General features: G+C 44.8%; 1 protein-coding gene across 1 annotated transcript in view; it reads right to left on the bottom strand.

Moving 5' to 3' along the window:
- Positions 1-23,366, bottom strand: part of unc13ba (unc-13 homolog Ba (C. elegans)) — a 516,655-nt gene that overhangs the window by 349,872 nt on the left and 143,417 nt on the right. Inside the window, exons 4-6 of the mRNA XM_084308024.1 lie at positions 10,087-10,204; positions 4,480-4,603; positions 3,131-3,204 (exon numbers count right to left, since the gene is read on the bottom strand). Coding sequence (XP_084164150.1) covers positions 3,131-3,204; positions 4,480-4,603; positions 10,087-10,204 — 316 coding nt within the window. The remainder of the gene's footprint in view (positions 1-3,130; positions 3,205-4,479; positions 4,604-10,086; positions 10,205-23,366) is intronic.

Here is a 23,366-nt window from a genome sequence, read left to right as displayed (position 1 = left end):
TCCTCTACCATGTCAGCATGACCAACCTCTATATACTGATGATCCTCCTCTACCATGTCAGCATGACCAACCTCTCTATACTGATGATCCTCCTCTACCATGTCAGCATGACCAACCTCTATATACTGATGATCCTCCTCTACCATGTCAGCATGACCAACCTCTATATACTGATGATCCTCCTCTACCAGCCTGACCAACCTCTCTATACTGATGATCCTCCTCTACCATGTCAGCATGACCAACCTCTATATACTGATGATCCTCCTCTACCAGCCTGACCAACCTCTATATACTGATGATCCTCCTCTACCATGTCAGCATGACCAACCTCTATATACTGATGATCCTCCTCTACCATGTCAGCATGACCAACATCTCCAGATGCCTTAACACTTTGAGTGCCACGCCTCCGGTGCCCCGGAACCCTGTTGCGTGCCACCACCCACTTCAATGACAGAGCTCTCGCATAAACTATATCTTAAATTATGGCTGTGTCTAATATGGCCGTCGCTTATCAATGACTTGTTTGCAGTCAACATTGTCGAAACGGATTGTTTTTTTAATCGGTTCATTTCCATTTTATACCATTTTGGCGTTGGTACCTGGCTGGCGCTGGCTAACTAACGTGGCTATCGTTCTGTGAGCTGGCGTTGGTACCTGGCTGGTGCTGGCTAACTAGCTATCGTTCTGTGAGCTGGCGTTGGTACCTGACTGGTGCTGGCTAACTAACGTGGCTATCGTTCTGTGAGCTGGCGTTGGTACCTGGCTGGCGCTGGCTAACTAACGTGGCTATCGTTCTGTGAGCTGGCGTTGGTACCTGGCTGGCGCTGGCTAACTAGCTATCGTTCTGTGAGCTAGCGTTGGTACCTGGCTGGCGCTGGCTAACTAGCTATCGTTCTGTGAGCTGGCGTTGGTACCTGGCTGGCGCTGGCTAACTAACGTGGCTATCGTTCTGTGAGCTGGCGTTAGTTACTGTTTAAACAAAAATGTTAATAAATGGGAGCTTCTTCAAACAGCCATCTCTTTCCCGACAATCCCCTCTGTGCACGAACCCTTACATATGGTAATTAAACATCAAAACACCTGCGGCTTATAGTCCAGTGCGGCTTATATATGTACACATCATTCAATTTAGCTGCTGCGGCTTATATTCAGGTGCGCCTTATAGTCAGAAAATTACGGTAATACAATTGGCAGTATTAGGGGGTGGGAAGCTGGTGGGTGGGGATTGGACGTTGTGGACAGCGACTCCTACAGGTCGGTTGGTGCGCCTGCGCAGTAGAATCAGGAAGCGACGAGGGCGGCGTGTCCCTCCCACGCAGACCCTCGCCGCTGAGAGATCACGCTGTACAGGTGAAAAGATGCAACGGCTGCCTCCTCGAGTACCGGAGGGGACACGTGATGCAAGGCTTCGTCCACATTGCAGCCGGCTTGTGGGAGGCATGGCCTAACAGCGTTCGAGACAGGGGAGGGTAGAATTGGACAATACCAAATTGGGGACGGGAGAAAAATTGAAAAATGGGGAGAAAAAGTAGATACAAAAATAATAATAAAAATGAATAATTAGTAAAAATGTGATTATTTTGTATTGACGGCACAGATTTGCATGGGCAAAATTACATAGAAACATGTGATCACTGTAGGGATAGTGTTATTGTGATCTTTGACCCTCAAAACATGGGTCTAGACACCTCATTTGTTCAGTTGGTATCTGCAATATTGGCTGATATATGAAACAGATTTTTTTTGCAATTTCTTTGATAATCACATCCTTAATTTGCATATAAATGATACATGGGACACTTGACAACTTGTTAACATAGCCTATAATTTTTTCACCTTTTTTCCATTCTAGAAAGTCTGGTTAGAAGTATATTTCCGGGGGGGGGGTGCATGATACCCCCCTCTATCTACTAGACTACTAGGCATGGTAGTAAAGGTCTAGGCGTGGTAGTAGCCATGTGCCTATAAATTACATCGCCATACTCCCAGCATTGCCAGGAATACAGCTTCAACAATCTTGTTCCTGCTAAACATAAGGTGTGGGGGAGAGCTACTTGTCTCCTCAATCGGCAGTTGGTGAGGAAAGTGGCTGTCGATGCCTGATTGATTGGGCATTGTCCTCCCTGGGCCCTGGGGAAGCTGCCCCGGGGAGGAGGCGGAGCCATGTGTCGGTCCATGGGGCTACAGTAACCCCCAAACTACAGCGGCTCCGTCATGGAAGTGAACAAAAACTGCTGCTGAGCTGCTGCCATGTTAAATCAATAAAACATTATACACCAGCAGCACAGACTGCATGCTCCAGTACAGTGCTTCTTTATTCTTCTGGTCATGACACACGCGCTGCCCAGAGGGCCAGAGGGTACAGAGGGTACAGAGGGTACAGAGGACACCAGGGAGCAGGACGGCTGCTGCCTCTATTCAAGACGCGAGCGCCCCCCGGGGTAACCTGTGCAGCATCCCCTGCAAAACTCGCACAGAACTAAAATGTGCCTCCAATGTGTTTCCAGGCTAGTTTCAGGGTAACTTAACTAAAACGTGCCTCTTACATTACAGTACATTGTGTTTCCAGGCTAGTTTCAGGGGAACAGAACTAAAACGTGCCTCTTACAGTACATTGTGTTTCCAGGCTAGTTTCAGGGGAACAGAACTAAAATGTGCCTCTTACATTACATTACATTGTGTTTCCAGGCTAGTTTCAGGGGAACAGAACTAAAACGTGCCTCTTACAGTACATTGTGTTTCCAGGCTAGTTTCAGGGGAACAGAACTAAAACGTGCCTCTTACATTACATTGTGTTTCCAGGCTAGTTTCAGGGGAACAGAACTAAAACGTGCCTCTTACATTACATTGTGTTTCTAGGCTAGTTTCAGGGTAACAGAACTAAAACGTGCCTCTTACATTACAGTACATTGTGTTTCTAGGCTAGTTTCAGGGGAACAGAACTAAAACGTGCCTCTTACAGTACATTGTGTTTCCAGGCTAGTTTCAGGGGAACAGAACTAAAACGTGCCTCTTACATTACAGTACATTGTGTTTCCAGGCTAGTTTCAGGGGAACAGAACTAAAACGTGCCTCTTATAGTACATTCCGTTTCCAGGCTAGTTTCAGGGTTAGTGGTACTCACCTCGTCATGTATCCTCATAGTGTTGATTCGCTCCAGCTTACTAGTCCAGTACTGAGCCTCCTCATCTGGGATGTCTAACAGATGGATGGATGGATGAGTGGATGAATGGATGGATGGATAGATAGAAGGAGAGAAAGTGAGAGATGAAGAAAGACAGAGAAGAAGAGTGACAGAGTGCAAGAGTGCAAGAGAGAGAGAGAGAGATAGAGAAAGAGGAAGTGGGTGGTAAGAGAAAATACAAGAAACAAGAGTTAACACAGAGAGAGAGAAAGACCACAGGCACTGTTAGACCCACCCCTCTCCATCCCGTCCCAAATCTTGTCCCATCCTCTTCCAGGCGTGGCGTGAGGAGTGCTTCCATTCCATTTAATATTCATGTATCTTTAATAGCAGATGAGAGAAGGTTTCCAGAAATAGGACAAACACAAGGAACCACCCACCCACCCACAGAGGAACCACCATCTGGCTACAAAACCTTTACAGAACATCCTGACAGCCTATAGTACAAAGAGAAGTATTACTCACGTCAGTTTGGTTTGGTTACATACTAGCAAAACAGGAGTCATGCTAGTGCATTTGGCCTCAACAGTAGCATTGTTGACATTTACAAAAATGGGACCATTTCTAAATGTAGCCTATTCAACATCTATGGGCTACAGAACATTCATAGCAGTCTATTCCATATTTATTGTGAAGATACTGTATATCCACATTTGCTCCATTATGCTTGGCAAAAAATGCTGTCGGCACAGCCTCGAGCAACTAGCTGCGTCAGTCTCGCTCCATTCACATAGACTCTGTGTCTGTGCGTGCGTGCGTGCGTGTGTGTCTGACTGCCTGTCACCCTGTCTGTCTCCAATAGGACCAGCAGACAGAGGGAACTCTCTTACCTCTTTGATGGGCAGGCTGTGTGGCAATGCTGTTACCTGTAATTCAAGCTGCCATATTCCAGTAACTGCTGATGACTTTATCTGCTACTTTGTTCATAGAGCTGTTATCTTATCTCAATCTTCAGGCCTTGGATGAAGGCGTCAAGACACCGTTACAAGCAGCAGGAGAAAATGTCCACATTGGCACAACGACTAGGTGATGAGGTTCGTTTTAATGTGGTATAAACCGCTATCTAATGTCCACCTCTCAATATTTCACAACTACAGATAATCATATAACAGACGCAAAAATGTAACAATTTTGCCAGCTACAGTACCGTCTTAAAGGGGTGATCTGCGGTGTGTGTGTGTGAATTTTAGTGTGCATGTGACTGTGTGTGCATGTGTGTGTGTGTGTGTGTGTGTGTGTGTGTGTGTGTGTGTGTGTGTGTGTGTGTGTGTGTGTGTGTGTGTACGTACCGAAGGGCAGCTCAAAGCGGGCGTCCAGCAGTACTTGGTGAGGCGTAGGGTTGCTGGTGCCACAGATCTCATCCTCTTTCATCAGCACCTCAGAGTATAGAGGCGTCCACTCCCCTGGACCCTCCTAGAGAAAGAGGAGAGAAGGACGGAGAGAGAGGGAGGGAGTGACAGTGAGGCAGATACACAGTTAGATAGATACACAGACAGATAGATAGATAGATACACAGACAGATAGATAGATAGATACACAGACAGATAGATAGATAGATACACAGACAGATAGATAGATAGATAGATAGATAGATAGATAGATAGATAGATAGATAGATAGATAGATAGATAGATAGATAGATAGATAGATAGATACACAGACAGATAGACAGACAGACAGACAGACAACAAAAAAAAAACACCATGAAATCCTAAATAAAATGTAAAATAAATAATAGGGATGCCCCGATCACGTTTTTTGCCACCGATACCGATCACCGATCGTCGTGAGCCATATCGGCCGATACCGATCCGATACCGATCGTTTTTGATTAAAAGAAATTAAAATGTATTTTATATAATTTTTTTTTTTTTTTTTTATAAAATATATTATATAATTAGACTTGTACTTGTATTATCTGCGAGACATCGCCACCACGCAACAAGCTCCACTGTCTGTGTGTACTCTAGTAGCCTCCAGCTACGGCCAGGATTCTCCAGAGGTGCAGCTGGACCTATACTCGAGTAGCCTCGAGCTACGGCCAGGATTCTCCGGCGCTGCACCTGGACCCTATTGGTATAACGTTACTTAACTGTGCTCAGCAAGCCCTCAGCTCGAATACGCATCGAATCAGTGTTATAAGACATTGATATCAGGAGCTATCTGTAGCTACTGCTAGCCGGATATATAACGTTAATACAACTCCTCAGTGAATTATTTAGTTCAATGGGACATTTCGTTTTTAACAGTGAACTAACTTGCGCTAACGTGAGCTAACAGCTAACAGCTAACAGGTATCATACATACCTACTATACTTGCTGGAGCGTTTGTTGATGTCAGGAGCTATCGGTAGCTGGCCGGCTAGATACCGTTCGGTTAGACAATGCCTCATCATGTATTAAACTAAAAGTGAATAGTTGACTGGGTCATTTTGTAACGGTAGCTAAGCTAACGTTAGCTCAAGGAGACGCCGTCCTCCCGTGTCTCACTAGACTAGACCCGTGTTTACATGCGTACGGGAGGGGCTGGAGGAATGAGCAGACGCCGCACCACCGGTGTCTGAGACAGAACTCAGCGACAGCGAGTGAGATCGGGTTTGACGATCGGTGAAAATAAAGCATTATCACCGATCACAGATTGCATATTTATACTGATTATCGGCCGATAACGATCGGTGGCCGATCGATCGGGGCATCCCTAATAAATAAATGCAACACTCCCAGACATACCCCAGGAAAAACTCACTAAAAACCTAGCAATAGGAAAAAAGCACGACAGGCAATGTAGAGGGGAGAAACCTTAGGATAGGATAGTTTTATTAATCCCTCACAGGGAAATTCCAGTGACACACACATACAGCTCATCATCTCATTAATAACATCATATCACAATCATTACATTTTTACAGTAACAACATAAATTCAAACAGGCATGTACATTTGTTGACACATGTTGACTACAGAATGCCTGAGACACCATATGCGATAGTCGGCTGCAGCAACACTGGGGTGTCGTTGCGCCAGGCGGGAGGGAGGGAGGATAGATTGCCCAGAAACCACAGTTGCAGCAACGGGAGGGGCGGGGATTTATGACACTAACTACAATGCCGTCAGCTGGGGGATAGGACTTTGGTGATGAGACAGTCTTAGGCTCCCCCCCTCCAGCACGCGTACTAGTCGGCTGCCGTCACCATCACATGGGAGTGGCGCCGGGCGTACACGCGGGAGGGGGGATTGGGTAGGGATTGGGGGTGGAGGAGGCCGCTTGCCACTCTTATCTCCCAGAGGGCCTTCGACTCCAGCAGCTCCCTGGTTCGACCTTGGTCCAGGAATTTGTTTTGGCTGACTGACTGGCACATTTATCCCAGCCACGTCACTTTAAATTTGATTTGAATAGAGTGAAATATAACTCTATTGATTTGAGTGGAGTGAGTTTTAACAACTCCGTCCAAATGACTGAATGCATTATTAGTCCAAGTGTCCAAGTGTCTTAATCAGTTCATTTTGGTAGGTCCTGTGCGCGGTAAACAGATCCAAAATCTTCTTATTGCAGTCAAAAAGCTTCGATAATCCAAAAATGACCACGTCTTCAAGTTGGTAGCCCGATTTATGATGTCCCAAGAGGCAGAGAGGGTTAGCCTTATTCTGCTTGACGAAAATATGCAATCCACTGATTAGATCCATTTCGAGTTGATTTGAGTATAGTCCGGCACTGGCACGAAGCACAGAGCATAGCAGCGTCGGGCTCCATGGAGCAGTAGAGGCGGCGGTAGGAACGGCCTTGAGGAGCCTGGGGAGAGGAGAGAAATGCGACTGGGAAGGGCTGGGAAGGAAGGATCTCCGTTCAAGGGGGGATCTCCCTTCTTAGATGTCAGTGATAGTAGTGTTGCTATAAAACAGGCGAAACAGTTAGTAAGTATGTACATATATACGTGTAATGAAACACAAATATGTACATGCAATAGCAACTGGGGTACATAAGAACATAAGGAATGCCATTCGATAAAGAAGACAAATGAAAAGATCCCATCCCAAATAGAGGGAGAGGAGGAAGAGGAGAGGGAAAGAGAATGAGAGTGGGGTGTGCGAGGGAGCAGAAAGGAAACGGAGGAGAGAAAGAGAGGAGGAGAGGAAGAGGAAGAGAAGGACAGGCAGAGATAGAAGAGGAGAGCGGGTGTGCAAGGGAGCGGAGAGGAAGAAGAGGGGGAGAGGAGGAGAGGAAAAGGAGGAGAGCGAGGAGGAAAGCAGGGTGAGCCCAGGAGGCTTCTTTTAAAAATATTTTTTTTTAGATGAAGTCAGACGTGGTGGAGTTGCATTATAGATGGCGACATCATGGAGTGGGTGTGTGTGCGTGTGTGTGTGTGTGTGTGTGTGCGTGTGCATGAGCCCCCCCCCCCACAACTTGGCCTATAGGACCATGTCAGTATAGTAGACCATTTTGTAGACCATTTTGTCTTTTCATCACCAACTCTCATGGGCCGCTGCGTCACCAATGGTCTACTTTTTGCAGATAAAGTAGGTCAAAGTCCCTCCCGGATGTGGGTCAAATACACGTGACTGTACAAAAGCTTCATTCTTCTCAGTAGGCTGCCTCACGTATTACACCCAGAGGTTCAGAGAGTTCAAATGTCCATTGACTACTGTTAAAGGACGGGCTCACCTGTTGATCAGTACATCATTTCACTGATTTAGCTTTAGTATTGAGACACGTATGCTGCTGCATCCCCTCACCAGGCACTACTCCAATCCAATGGGCCAAGTGCTCTTAGCCTTCACACACCATGATGGATGTCCCTTTTCATGCATGTAACTGGGCAACTTGGATATCAGAATGCCTGATATTCATCATAATGTTTTATACGATGTACGGTATGTGAATTATAGACCTTTTCATTGGAAGTCCATTGCTCAACCCCAATACACACACACACACACACACACACACACACACACACACACACACACACACACACACACACCAACAACACATAGACACATAGACACACACACACCAACAACATCAACACATACAGACACACACACAGTTTTCGGCTATTTTCTTGATTTCATAACATTTTCATGCCATTGTCAAGTGTCTGCACAGAGAACAGCTGCCTCCTTCTCAAACACACACATTCTAAATGCCAGCTTTTGTGTCAGCAAACACTGCACCAGGACAAACACTGGGGTCCATCCAGAATGTTGGTGTTCGGAATGGTCTCTACTGCAATAGAGGCCTCTTTGCACGGGGTGTTTAGAACTCCCATCTGTCCTCCATGTTGGAAGAAATAAGGGTTTGCTATGTGCAAAACAACAGTTGAGAAATATGAAAGATGTATCAACAACAATGTAATAAATTAGGGTTTTACTGGATCATGTAAATAAGAAATGGTTGAAGAGTAATATCATTGCTTTTCCAGTGTTTTACCTGATCTACCACTACACCAAAATTAGCCTTTCCTTTCAAAAGTGGTTACCACTGGTTACAGGCAGCCATGTTGGAAGAAAAAGAAATTCATAAACATTCCATGCAAGGACTCTATTAGGAGGTGAGTGTTCTCTGACGTTGTCTTTAAAAATATATATATAATAATTATATGTTGGTCCCAAGTCATTCTTGCTGTGACACAAAATTGATGCCTCACATTATTTTTCATAGTAATGTAACAAAAATGTCAGAGCTGTATTTGTTTTCCTGAAAGGTCGCTCCATTTAGCCTTAATATGGTGTCTAAAAAGGAAGAGGAATTCCTTCTCAGATACTGTACAGAATTATATCAAATGTCTTCTCAGATACTGTACAGTATTATATCAAAATGTCTTCTCAGATACTGTACAGAATTATATCAAAATGTCTTCTCAGATACTGTACAGTATTATATCAATAGAACCGCACAAGACCGTAGCAGACTACAGAGAGTGGCCCGTTCAGCCGAGCGCACAATTGGAGGGGGGCTTCCCACTCTCCAGAACATTTACAACAAGCGGTGCATGGGTAAGGCTAAGAGAATTATCAAAGACTCCAGCCACCCAAACAACTGCCTCTTTGAACTGCTGCGGTCAGGCAAGCGATACCGGAGTCTCATGGCAAGCACAGAAAGACTCCGAAGAAGCTTCTATCCCCAGGCCATCAGGTTGCTCAACGAACAATGACACTATGCAACAACCATCAAATGCACTCACAGCACAGTAAGCACACACATCCACATGCACACACTCACTTTAAACAAACAACTCACTGCAGCACCCACTCTACACACTTTAGAACACCTAAACACACTTTATATTTATTGGCAAAGAATTTGCACTACAACCCATACCTCAGTACACCTTACTGTAAATTGTACCTAAATTGTACCTCATCCCATTTCTGCTTTGCACTATATAGTATATTGTATATTAGTATATTGCATAGTATAGTGTATGGTAACTCAGTTACTTCTACTCTGCATTGAACATTGTACATATGTACATACTGAACACTTGTGTCTACGTACGTGACTTCTATTTTTTACTTGCTATACTTATTTTATTTTATACTTATCTTTTTTGTCTAGCACAGTCTCTGGAGCGTAACAGAAAGAAGCATTTTGTATAAAAGTATTCTGTACTTCTGTATGACAACTAATAAAGAAACTTGAAACTTGAACTTGAAATGTCTTCTCAGATACTACTAATTCTGACCTGATAATGCATCAGCTAGTATTTTAGAGTTCAATTCTACCCTAAAGCCATGAAGGATTAGGGATCCCTGCATCTGATTGGCCAGTCTATTTTGTACAGACAGAGCTGTATCACACACACGCGCGGACAAATAAATAAATACAAACACAACAATAATAGACAGAGTGTGCGTGCATGCGTGCGTGTGTGTGTGTGTGTGTGTGTGTGTGTTACCTCATCTGACTGACAGATGGTGTCGAGGGGCAGGAGGGCGGTGCCGATCATAGTGTCCCAAATCAAGCCTTTGTTCCACAGCTCCACCACCAGGCCGGACTCCAGGTGACTGATTTCACTGCAACAGACACACACACACACACACACACACACACACACACACAAGCTAGCACGTTAGGCTACATTAGAGCGCATTAGACCCTGTGTGGTATACCATGCTTTAAAGGTAGCCTCTGTAATGCTGTCAAACAGCGACCTCTAGGCAAAAGAGCCCTGCTTGATATTACACTTTGTGTGATGTGTTGGTCGGAGTTTAGTAGCTAATTATTCTCTCTTGGCTAGAGTCTGAGGTGTGGCCAGCAATATCAACCCATCCCCTATCCCCACTCAACTCCAATACGCTGCAGTATTATAAAGCAGTTTGGGGGAATTAACCCCAGCCATCTCCAAATACCGGTCTCTTATCCGTTTCTGTTCTGCACAACAAGACACTTTGACAGGTAAAACAACCAGACTCTCTTCTATTGTCAAATTCGATCTGGCTGCTGGAATAATGAAAGTGTCTGGTGAATCCCTGCTGTGGCCGGTGGCTGAGAAGGTTTGTTTCCTGACCAGATTATGAACTCTTTATGATGAATGAAAACAGATGAATGAGAGCCGCATCATTAACTATTTACTACAAGGAAGACGCCCCCGTCACCGCATGTTATTTGTACCGGCCGGGGGAACGAGACAACAAATGACCAGCATCAAATATCACCACAACATTAAAAACAAGCAAATTAAAATGACTATGACCTTTGGCTATATCTCCCTGCCCCCAGCTAAACTCTTGCTGGAGCTGGCTGCATGATCGTCAGCCGTTATTATTTATTAACCCATTGAATCCGGGAAACACATTTGTGTATATATGCAGGCAGGGTTAGAAATTAACATTTTTTTTCAAGGGCTTTTTTTGCCCCCCTTAATTGATTTTCTGGGGCTTTTTTTGTATTTCGGGGGCACTGAATTTTTATGATAAACGGTAGGGGTGGGACGGTTCACAAAATGGACGGTTCGGTTCGTATCACGGTTTTGGGGTCACGTTTTTGGTTCGGTTCGATATATATGTAAATTTTTATTAAAAAAAATTGTAACACTCAAATCTAAACATGCTTCTCATTTATTAAAAAAAATTAAAAGGTTTACAGTGTTACAGTCTTAAATAATGTTTGGCACACAAAGACCGAACTGACTGAAAAATATAGGCTACATTTGTCAAAGTATTAACTTAGTGCAAACAAACAATATGCTCAGCCAGCACTAGACTTTCCTTTCTATAAACACAAAAAAACAATGTCAACCATGTTTAAATTCCCTGATTGCCAGTTCTTAACACTTTCCGTGCCACTCACGAGATATCGTGTTTTTTTTTTTATAGGTGGTTGAAAGCCACTCACGAGATTTCTCGGAATTTTCTTTTTTTTAGCGATCTGAAATCATATTGCATCACCCGAGCCTACCCGAGTATAGCCGAGCGGCGCCGGCGATCATTGTGGAAAAAAGCGCCCCCTGTCGTCTCCCAGATGACATAAGTGATTTTGGAATGGACTCAATGAAAATGAATGGGGAAAAAAATCCGGTACTCCACATTTTCCAGTCCACTGATTCAGCCGGGGTTACCACAGTTCATTCTGGAACCTCAGATCCCCACGGATCATGGAGTTCTACTGTATCGCGTTGGATCCATACACGTATCGATTTTTTCGAATGGTGATCAGGAATTGGAATATACCAGTTGGATACCATCTGATGTCAGGTAAGGACTCTATGTTATCAGTGTTAGGATAATCAGACTAATTTTGATGAAGTTATAAGCTGTTTTGTGAAATGTCTTCTTTCGGTTTCACTGTAAAAGTCCGAGAGGAAATCAACGGGGCGATTATCCGTGCGCGGCTCGAATATGCTTGCGTGCACGTATAATATTGATCATCTAGCGTTTATTTGAAAACGATTCATAAAAAGGCAGACGAATATCAACGTTGTGGAATATTCCAGTAAAAGGCGATTTTCATAGAATGCTCCAGAATGGGCTGTTTTTTATCTGAAAACGGGTGCTTTTCTAAATGCTCTGAAACGGAAATGCTGCGATAAAAAAACAATCTGCCTTGACAGCACTGACTGGAAAATAGTCTTTGATAATGCGATGGGCAGATTAGACACATTTAAAACATAGATTAGGCGATATTAACGTTAACATTGGCGCCGATGGTGGCATTCAGCCGGTAAAAAGGAAAACCCGGCGTGGCGCTCAAAGTGTTAATGGAAAGATTCGTTTTCGGCTTGAAATTATTATGTATCTGTCTACATTTATTTAGACTAACATTATTTAAATATTGAGTGCAACTGTGGTGGATTACGTCATTCGGTGAGTTGGAACCATCTATGGGTTGGCGCGGGTCCCCACGGACATTTTAGCGTGTGGCACCTTCAGCTCCGGTAACGTTAGGAGGAGTTCATAACATCAACAAGCAGCACGAAAGCGGCAATAGTCCCGGTTGGAGTTAGTAAAACACAGTTGTATGTTAGCCTTCTTGGATGTTGAATAAACGCCTATCATTGTCTTTAAACACTCCGCCTCTCAGACTCCCATTTCCTCCTCTGCTAGCTAGTAACATTTCGTTGACTGTATTAGCTGGGGCTAGTGCTACCATAGTTAAAACGTGCGTTGTTTTGTACAAACTGCTAACGCTATGGCAAGATGTGTGTAGGCTAGGGCTGGGCGATATGCCCTAAATATGATATCACGATATTTTCTGACCTTTCGGCGATACACGATACACATCACAATGTTTTTCTTTTTTTACCCAAACAATTCATTATGAGGCTTACCAAGACAGTATTTGAGTTTGCAAGCTAACATTAAAGACAAAATAAAATACCCATGCATTTAGCATTTTTATATTATATATTAGATTTAGATTATTGGATTATTAGATTATATATTGTATATATTTAGCAATGAGATATTATATGATTTAGATATGAAATATGATTAATTGAAAATGGGGGACCCTGATGTAAACAAGACGAAAGTCTTTCTCTGGTCTGCATGCCCTTAACAATTGTATGTATTGGGGCGGCTACATGGCATAGTGGGCAAGGCGCTCGCCACGAAATCTGGAGACGCTGGGCTCGCCTGTTCGAGCCCAGCGCTCCACATTTGCTTTCAGTTTAGCTGGCCGTCCGTACTAATACACATTGGCAGTATTAGGGGGTGGGAAACTGATGGGTGGGGATCGGGCGTTGTGGACAGCGACTCCTACAGGTCGGTTGGTGCGCCTGCGCAGTAGAATCAGGAAGTGTCGGGGGCAGCGTGAGCCTCCCACGCGTTACTCCTCGCCACTGAGAGATCGAGCTGCGCAGGTGAAAAGATGCGACTGCTGTTACCTCAAGTACCGGAGGGGACTTGTGCTATGTATGACTTAGTCCACATTGCAGCCGGCTTGTGGGAGGCAAGAAACAGCGTTCGTGACAGGGGAGGGTTGAATTGGATGATACGAAATTGGGATGGGAGAAAAATATAGAAAATGGGAGAAAAAGTGGATAAAAAAAAAGGGAAGTACAGTCACTGCCCAGGTGAGGTCCTCACTGATTCTGTGGGTTCTGAGGAATTTGAAGGTGTTCACCCTGTCCACCTCTGTCTCACGGGGTAGGTTGCTCTATAAGCCTTCGGCTTCAAACCTATCCTTTTCGTTTGTTTATTTGTGAACATTCGAAATAAAATAATTCATTCATTCATTCATTCATTCACTCCTCCTCCGTGGGTCAATAATCATCTCCTTTGTCTTGTCTGCGTTCAAGGAGAGATTATTGTCCTGACACCAGGCCACCAGTTCCGCCACCTCCCTTCTGTACGCCGCCTCAGCTCCCCCAGTGATCAGTCCGACGACCGTAGTATCATGCGCAAACTTTATAATACTGGTGTTGTTCTGGGAGGTCAGATGAGGGTTTAGAGGGTGTACGCTGGGAGGTCAGATGAGGGTTTAGAGGGTGTACGCTGGGGGGTCCCTGTGCTTAGGATGTTTGTGCCTGATGTCCGGTTGCCAACTCTGGGGCCTGTCTGTAAGAAAGTTGAGCACCCAGTTACAGAGAGCCGGTGTCAGACCAACAGTGAGGAGTTTAGCAGAGAGTTTGTGTGGGATGACGGTGGGTGAGGGTTGTGTGGATGGCGGTGTTGACTGCATCCTCAGTGAACCGGTTCTGATGGTACACAAACTGCAAATGGTCCAGTGTGTCTGGGATGGTCTTTTTGATGTGCGTCATAACTATCCTCTCGAAACACTTCATCACTATTGGGGTGAGTGCAGCGGGACGGTAGTCATTCAGACAGGTCACAGTGTTTTTCTTTGGCAGGGGCACGATGGTGGTGGTCTTGAAGCAGGTGGGCACAACAGCTTGTGCTAGTGATAAGTTGTAAATGTCAGCAAGTACATCAGCCAGCTCTGATGAACAGACCCTGAGGGCACAGCCGGGGATGTTGTCTGGGTTGCCTTCCGTGGGTTTGCTCTCAGAACCGTACGTACCTCTGCCGTTGCCACAGTGAGTGGTGAGTCCTGTGTGCGCTCCGTGGTCAGAACACCTCTCTGTTGGTTGGTGTTGGGGACCTCGAAGCGGGCGGAGAACTCATTCAGCTCATCTGGCAGTGAGGGTTGGCTGTGTGTGACCCCCCTTGCTCCCCTGCTTGTAGTCTGTGATGTGTTGCAGGCCTTGCCACATGCGGTGGGAATCTGTGGTGGAGTAGAATCCCTCCCCAACTTCACTCCCCTCCCTGAATGGTGGCCTGACAATGGTTTCGATTGGATGACCAGGTTGGGGACCAGGTTGCCACGTTGCCAGGTACCCAGGTGGGCTATCTCCAGGGCCTCTCTGTGTGGAGTTTGCATGTTCTCGCTGTGCTCGCAAAGGGTTTCCCCTCCCAATAAGATAAACCCAATGGAAAAACATGCAGAACAGATCGCTAACGCTGTTGCGACCTGACGAAGACGGACAGGAGCACTTGGATTGGTCCCCGGGCACGGCTGTCCTTGGACAGGACGACGCGATGGATCAAGTGCAGAGAGACGTATCATCGGCGACTCAATGCATGTGTGTGTGTGTGTTCCTGTACTGTATGTCGCCCGTCTCACATGTGTGTGTTAATCTGCATGATAAATAAAGACTTCTTCTTCTTCTAACTGGCAGTTGGCTAATTGGTGAGACAAGTGGCTCCCAATGCCAAGTGGTTTAACAACGCATTGGCCACACCCACACACAAGTCCCAGGTGTGCTCTATTGGCTCGGGATTGTTTTAAGTGGGTTTGCTTTTGTTTCAAAGACCGGTATTTGACGTCCACAGTTCATTTGTGTTTTGTTAATAAAAGTTGGATCAAGCTTTTTCCAGCCTCTGCCTCTTTTGATCCCGTCAAGAGAAGTAACCCCAGGGTCACATGTTAAATCCCAGCAAATGTCAATGTGTCCATCCCTGTCGAAATGCCCAAGAGCAAGACACTGAACCTCTACCTGTTCCAGAGGCACTATGAATAGCTGACCCGGCACTCTGACCCTCTGGTGAAATACCCACATGTACAGTATGTCTCAAAGAGATGTGTCAAGAAAAATGAATCTGAACTACACTGTGTGGATTATTGAAATTGGGCACTATTACTAGTGTTTTCAGATTACATTACACAACTCTCTTTATAGGCAATATTTAACCATCCATTTTCATAATCAGTTCATGCTGACTGACAGATAATCAAAGACTCGTAGACATTAGGGATGGGTACCTTTCACATTTGAACCGATACGGTACCGGTACCTGTGAATCGATACCGGTACCCAACGGTACCTTTTTTCTGTACTTTAGTCTCAAGAAATTTAATTTACCTACATCAGTCGTGAAAAAAAATCCTAGGTAAGCATATATTGTGTGAACGTTGACATGAAAAGAAAAAAGATTAAAAAAAAAAGAAAAAAAAAGTAAAAAAGAAATAACTTGAATCGATACTCGGTAGTACCGATGTGTTTCGGTTCGGTACCTCAAAAGTACCGAATTCGGTACCCATCCCTAGTAGACATAGATAATCTTTGGGACATCAAGAGTCTTTCAAACATCTCTGATTTTCATAATTGAGTGTGATGAAGGTACATGTGAACTTCTCGCCCACAACATTACTGGGTTGGTTGAAATGTGCAGTATGACGATTAGAGAAGAAAGACCAAATTAACCTGTACCATCGTTATCCTGCAAACTTTGATTTCAGAAGGAATATGAATCACTGCACACACACACACACACACAGACACACACAGACATATAGACAACAGACACACACAAGACTCCCATACGTTCTATAAACACATAGGCTGTAAAACACAACACTGCGCTAACTACATATCACAGCAGGTACAATTTATGTTGACTTAGATGAACTTAACCTGTTCCACACGATGTGAAAATCCGCATAAAATATATACCTAGGTAAATGGAATATTTACTTCTCCACTTCTACAAGGGCTATTTGCATATTATTGGTATCTACAGTAGGTACATCTATGGACCTCAGGGAATGTATTCACAGTGTCAGAAATATTGTGTCTATTACTAGGCTTGCTTAAATTGTGATGAAACAAAGGAGAATATGAATTATGATTTTTCTTTGAATCTTTGACAGTGAATAACACCATGATAATAATGACCAAACTAAAAAAACTGCCACTGATCTCGTTCAGTACCCTCTTGAGATCATGTGTACAAAAAAATCGAAGGAAATTAATAAAGGGAAGATGATAAAACCGAAGGTTCTGTAGATACAGTACTGAATTCTCCCATCCGGTCCGATGCAATTTGAAATATTATTATAGAATATAGAATATGATGCTTATACATTACCTTATTATAGCCAATTCGCACATTTATATATATATACATATATTATCTTTCAAATGCCGAGTTCAATTTGGATTTAGTATCACCAGGCGTGCATAAGAACAGATAATGACATCTACTGTAATCTAGTGTACTTTTTTATTTTCCCCACAGTGCAACCGTTTTGAAACTAATTTCAGATCTAATTGTTCCTACATGCTAACAATAGGGAGGAGAAATTAACTGCATTTCAATATTTGTCAAAAACTTTACCTTTTGTGGCTTATTATCGCGAATCATAACAGTTATTGATATGATTCATTCAGAACGCTGAACTTTGAACCATCACAGTATCTGACCGGAAGTGTAGTTCGGAAAAATTCCAACGCTGGTCGACAGCTATGCATGTCCTCTACAAAATGGCCGCAAAAAGACTACAATTCCCATGGTTCAAAATGTCCATTTCCGTTTCCGGTTGGAATAGACGATTGATTGATTGATTGATTGATTGAAAACTTTATTAACAGATTGCAGAATGGGTACAATACAGTACAGCTCAATACACACTTGGGGATGCAGACCAGAGAAAGACTTTCGTCTCGTTTACATCAGGGTCCCCCATTTTCAATTCATCAGGACATATATGACATACATGACATACAGATAGACAGTACTGCTACATCTATACATTTATGACATACCAGATTTGCAAATACAGTACTGTTTGTGATACAAAAATAGTCCAGAAAAGGGAGTATATACATTTGACGTAGAAACTGTACATTGGAGGAGGTTGGGTGGGGTTGTGTGGGGGGGGGGTTGGGTAGGGAGGGGTTGGGGGGGGGGGGGGGAAACACTGTACAACTGTACAAGCAACACTGTACATTGGGATATTGACAACAATACTAGGTAATTTACATTGGAGGGGGTTGGGGGGGGGGGGAAACACTGTACGAACAACCAAAACTGTACATTGGAATATTGACAAAACCATACTAGGTAAATTACTGTACATTAGAGGGGGTTGGGTTAGGACATTTACAGGGGCCAGTTTCGAATTGCAGTCTCCCGTAGGTGTTCCTTGAGAGTGGTTTTGAAAGTGGGTAGTGATTCACATTCCTTTACAGCTTTGGGTAGGGCGTTCCACATTGATGTGGCATAATTGCGAAACGTGTTTAGTCCCTTGTTTGAGCCGAATCTGGGTTTAATCTGGTGTTGTGATCGTGGTATTCACTGACCTTTGGGAAGTATTTTGACATGTACACCTTGGTCGTGTAGTGTATCTTTTAGACCAGGCCCATTGCAAGTTGCTGTACTCTGTCGTCTACTCTAAGCCATCCTAGGTTGTCAAAGTGGGCAGGGGTGAGGTGAGTTCTAGGAGTAAGGTCAAGCAGTAGTCTGACCAGTTTGTTTTGAGATGTTTGTAATTTTGTTTTTAGCGCCTTTGAGGTGCTTTGGTACCATGAGGTGCAAGCATAGTCGTAGTACCCTTGAATGAGTGCTCCTGCCAGAGTCTTCAGGGTATTCTCCTGAGGAGATCCGGTACAAGAATCGAGTTCGTTGATTGACTTTTTTTTATTACATTGGATGCCATTTTGTCACAGGAGAGATTAGCCTCTAGGATGGAACCCAGGTAGGTAATTTCATCTTGACTTGTGACAATATTGTCACCCACTGTAACTGAGAAGCCGTCGGTCTTGCTGAGTTTGTTATTTGAACCGAAGAAAATGGACTCCGTTTTGCCCATGTGTAATGATAGTTTGTTATCAGCGAGCCATATGCAGATTCTGCCTAGTTCCGAGCTGAGGGTTTTTTCAACCTGTAACTTGTTCTTGTCAGAGACCAGCAGGGCTGAGTCGTCCGCAAACAGGAACAAGTTGCAGTCACAAGATGACGACATGTCATTTGCATAAATTAGGAACAGTAGCGGTCCTAGTATGCTTCCTTGTGGAACACCACAGCTCACTGTGAGGGGGGGGGGGCGTAGGGTACCGTTTACCTCCACCATCTGTTCCCTCCCCTCAAGGTAGGATTGCATCCAGCTCACTGATAGACTATCAAAACTAATTGCTTTTAGCTTGTCAATCAGAATGGAGTGATTGACAGTGTCGAAGGCCTTTTGTAGGTCCAGCATGACCATGCCGCAGTATTTGCCCGCGTCCACCTCTTGTTTGATGTGGTCGTTCAAATAGAGAAGGCATGTGTCAGTGGAGTGGGATGTTCTGAAGCCAGATTGAAATTCGTAGATTCGATTTTTTTTCCGCTAGGTACTTTTCTACCTGTTCGTAGACAATTTTTTCCATGACTTTCGAGATGGAGGTGAGAATAGAAACAGGGCGGTAGTTGCCTGGGTCTAATTTGCTGCCCTTTTTGTGCAGAGGGGTCACCCTCGCAATTTTGAAGTCCTTGGGGACGTGTCCCTGTTTTATGGAGAGGTTTATTATGTGTGTGATGACTGGGGTGATGGTGGCTGCTGAGTCTCTGAGGAATTTGGAGGGGATGTTGTCATGGCCAGTGGCCTTGTTAGGTTGGAGGGCGCTCAGTTTTTTGAGTACCTCATCTGTTGTTACCATTTCCAGCTTGAAGTCGTCCTTGCGGACCCCTAGGTTTTTGTAGTAAGCTACTATGTGTTCTACCCCATAAAGCCCTGAGTGGGAGGGTAGTTTGTTTACCAGTGTTGTGGCTATGTTTGTGAAGAAAATGTTTAAGTAATTGGCTACATCCAGCTTGTCTGTGATGAGCGTGTTGTCCGTTTTTATGTTTATGTTTGAGAATCTGGTTTTAAGTTTTTTACTGCAGCCTAGTTGATTATTGAGTAATTTCCAAAGTTCACGTGGTTTGTTTTTGTTTTCCTCAGTTTTGTCATTGATGAAATTCTTTTTTGCAGTTTTGAATCAAAAATCGAAAACTTAAAACTATCTAATGGCACTTTTAACCTATTGCTAAACTAACGTATTGATGATAATATACATTCTACATGCTTTTGTGACATGTTAGTGATGTTAATACTTGAAAACGTTTGATGATAAAATCGCAAAAAATATGCAACACTGAAATATATTGATTTATGATCATAATGTCATTTTGGGGTCGGTACTGACCCTAAAGCCCTTCCCATAGTCGAGCGGAGCATACACGGACTGGACTCCGCGGAGTTTCAAGTTTCTTTAATAGTTGTCATACAGAAGTACAGAATACTTTCATACAAAATGCTTCTTACTGTTACGCTCCAGAGACTGTGCTAGACAAGATAGTATCAAATAACATAGTATAGCATGTAATTTAGAAGAAGAAAATGAGGTCACAGTGTTCGGTATAGACATATGTACAATGTTCTGAGTTACCATATAATATACAATACTATGCAGTGTACTAATGTACAGTACTATATAGTGCAAAGCAGAAATGGGATGAGGTACAATTTAGGTACAATTTACAGTAAGGTGTACGAGTTGTAGTGCAATCCTTCATCAATAAATATAAAGTGTGGGGAGTGGGTGCTACAGTGTGTTTGTTTAAAGTGGGTGTGTGCTATAAAGTGTGTGGAGTGGGTGCTACAGTGTGTTTGTTTAAAGTGAGTGTGTGCGTGTGGATGTGTGTGCTATGTGCGTTTGGTGGTTGTTGTTGTGTAGTGTTCATTGTTCGTTTAGCAGCCTGATGGCCTGGGGATAGAAGCTTCTTCTGAGTCTTTCTGTGCTCGCCTTGAGACTCCGGTATCGCTTGCCTGACCGCAGCAGTTCAAAGAGGCAGTTGTTCGGGTGACTGGAGTCTTTAATGATTCTCTTAGCCTTGCCCTTGCAACGCTTGTTGTAAATGTTCTGGAGGGTGGGGAGCCCCCCTCCAATTGTGCGTTCGGCTGAACGTGTCACTCTTTGTAGTCTGCTTCGGTCTTGTGCAGTGCTATTCCCAAACCAGGAGGTGATGTTGCCGGTCAAGATGCTCTCTATTGTACATGAGTAGAAGTTCTTAAGGATCTTCTGACTGACTTGGAACTTCCTTAGGCGCCTGAGGAAGTAGAGGCGTTGTCGTGCCTTCTTCACAACACTGTCAATGTGTGTGGTCCATGTCAAGTCCTCGGATATGTAGGCTCTGAGGTACTTAAAGCTGTTGACTCTCATAACCGGTGCCCCGTCGATGCTGAGGGGGCTGTAGTCCTTGACCCCCGACCTCCTGAAGTCCACAATCATCTCCTTTGTTTTGCTGACGTTCAGGGAGAGGCTGTTTTCCTGGCACCATCCCGCCAGGACCTTGACCTCTTCCAGGTAGGCCCTCTCGTCGTTGGCAGAGATCAGGCCCACCACCACTGTGTCGTCAGCAAATTTGATGATTGTATTGCTACTCCGCTGAGCCACACAGTTGTGTGTGTACAGGGAGTAGAGGAGGGGACTCAGAACACAGCCCTGGGGGGCCCCTATGTTGAGGGTGATGGATGAGGAGGTGCAGTTGCCTGCTCTCACCACCTGGGGTCTGCCAGTCAGGAAGTCCAAGACCCACTGGCAGAGGTCATAGTTCAAGCCCAGGTCCCTGAGCTTGGCTATGAGTATGGAGGGGACTATGGTATTGAATGCCGAGCTGTAGTCGATGAATAGCATTCTCACATAGTTCCCCTGCCTCTTGTCCAGGTGTGATGCTGCTGTGTGCAGCACATGGGCTATGGCGTCCTCCGTGGACCTGTTGGGGCGGTATGCAAATTGCAGGGGGTCCATGTTGATGGGGAGGGAGGAGCAGATGTAGCCCTTTACTAGCTTATCAAAGCACTTCATGGCTATGGAGGTGAGAGCTACAGGGCGGTAGTCGTTGAGGCAAGCAGGCTTGGATTATTTGGGTACAGGGATAATAGTGGACTTCTTCAGGCAGGTGGGGATGACAGCCTGTTCTAAGGACAGGTTAAATATGTCAGTGAATACTGGGGCCAGTTGGTCGGCACAGACTTTTAGGACGCGGCCGGGGATGCCGTCCGGACCTGCTGCCTTCCTGATATTCACTTTTTTAAAGGTCCGCCTCACCTCATGCTCTGTTACCCTGAACACTGCACCTCCATCAGCAGCCGACCCCCCCCCCCCCCCCCATTGCCGTGGCTTGTGAGCTGGTGTTGTTATTACCAGCATCAAACCTCGCATAGAAGGTATCGAGGTCATTTGCTAAGGAGATGTCACTGTTCAGTTTGAGGGAGGCGCCTTTGTAGTCTGTCATCGTTTTGAGCCCCTGCCACATAGCTCTAGAGTCAGCTTGTTCAAACTGGAGTTCAATTTTATCCCTGTAGCGCCGTTTGGCCTCTGACACTGTCCTCCTTACGTTGTATCGCGCCACCTTGTGGTCATTCATGTTGCCTGCCACTAGGCCGTCGTTGTATGCTTTGGTGCGCTCTCTCAGAGCTTCACGGACGGATTTGTCTACCCAGGGTTTTTGATTTGGGTAAACTCTCATTTTGGTAGTGGGGATTGTTTCTTCCACCAAAGTACAAACATAGTCCAGCACTGTCTCCGTGTAGACATTAATGTTATCTGTGTCGTGGAACAAATTCCAGTCTGTGCAGTCAAACGCAGACTGGAGCGTCTCCTCTGACGTCAAATCCCATTTCTGCACCTCTCGCGAGACTACAGGAGTACTTTTGATTCTCTGTTTGTACATTGGTGAAAGAAAAATGGACGCGTGATCTGATTTACCAAAGCCACTATCAGAATGAGCCTTGTAGCCACCTTTAAATTGCGTGTAACAGTGATCTAGGATGTTACCGCCTCTGGTGTTGCAAGTCACATGCTGATAGAAGTCAGGTAATACCTTTCTCAGATTGGCGCTATTGAAATCACCCAGCACTAAAATGGCGGCGTTAACGTTCGCCGCTTGTATTCTATTTACCTCGTCGTGGAGTCTGGAGAGCGCGACGTTGTTGCTGGCTTGCGGTGGAATATACACTCCTACAAGGATGATCGCCGTTAACTCCCTCGGGAGGAAAAAAGGACGACACTTGATGGTTATATATTCCAGGTCTGGGCAGCAGTGGTTGGATAATTCCTTCACGTTAGTTGGATCGCTCCAATTGTTGTTAAACATGAAGGCAATATCTCCTCCACGTTGTTTACCGGACTCTGCTGTACGATCCTTGCGGTGGATAAAGAAGTGTTCGGCCGGTTGGATTGCGTGGTCTGGAACGTCCGGCGCCAGCCACGTCTCGGTGAAGCAGAGAACGTTGCAGTCTCTGACGTCTCTTTGGTATTGAATCCTTGCTCGGATATCGTCCAGTTTGTTGTCAATTGATTGTACATTGGCTAGCAATATACTGGGTAATGGCGTTCGGTGGCGTCTGGATCTCAGCCTGTTACGGATCCCAGCTCTCTTCCCACGCCGTCTGGTTCCTTTGTTCCCGGGATCAGGATCTGGTCCCATTCTC

This window comes from Notolepis coatsorum (assembly GCF_963971535.1).
Source record: "Notolepis coatsorum genome assembly, chromosome: 2".
Lineage (NCBI taxonomy): Eukaryota > Metazoa > Chordata > Actinopteri > Aulopiformes > Paralepididae > Notolepis > Notolepis coatsorum.
The sequence above is the reverse complement of the archived record's forward strand: the minus strand, read 5'-3'. Positions and strand labels throughout refer to the sequence as shown.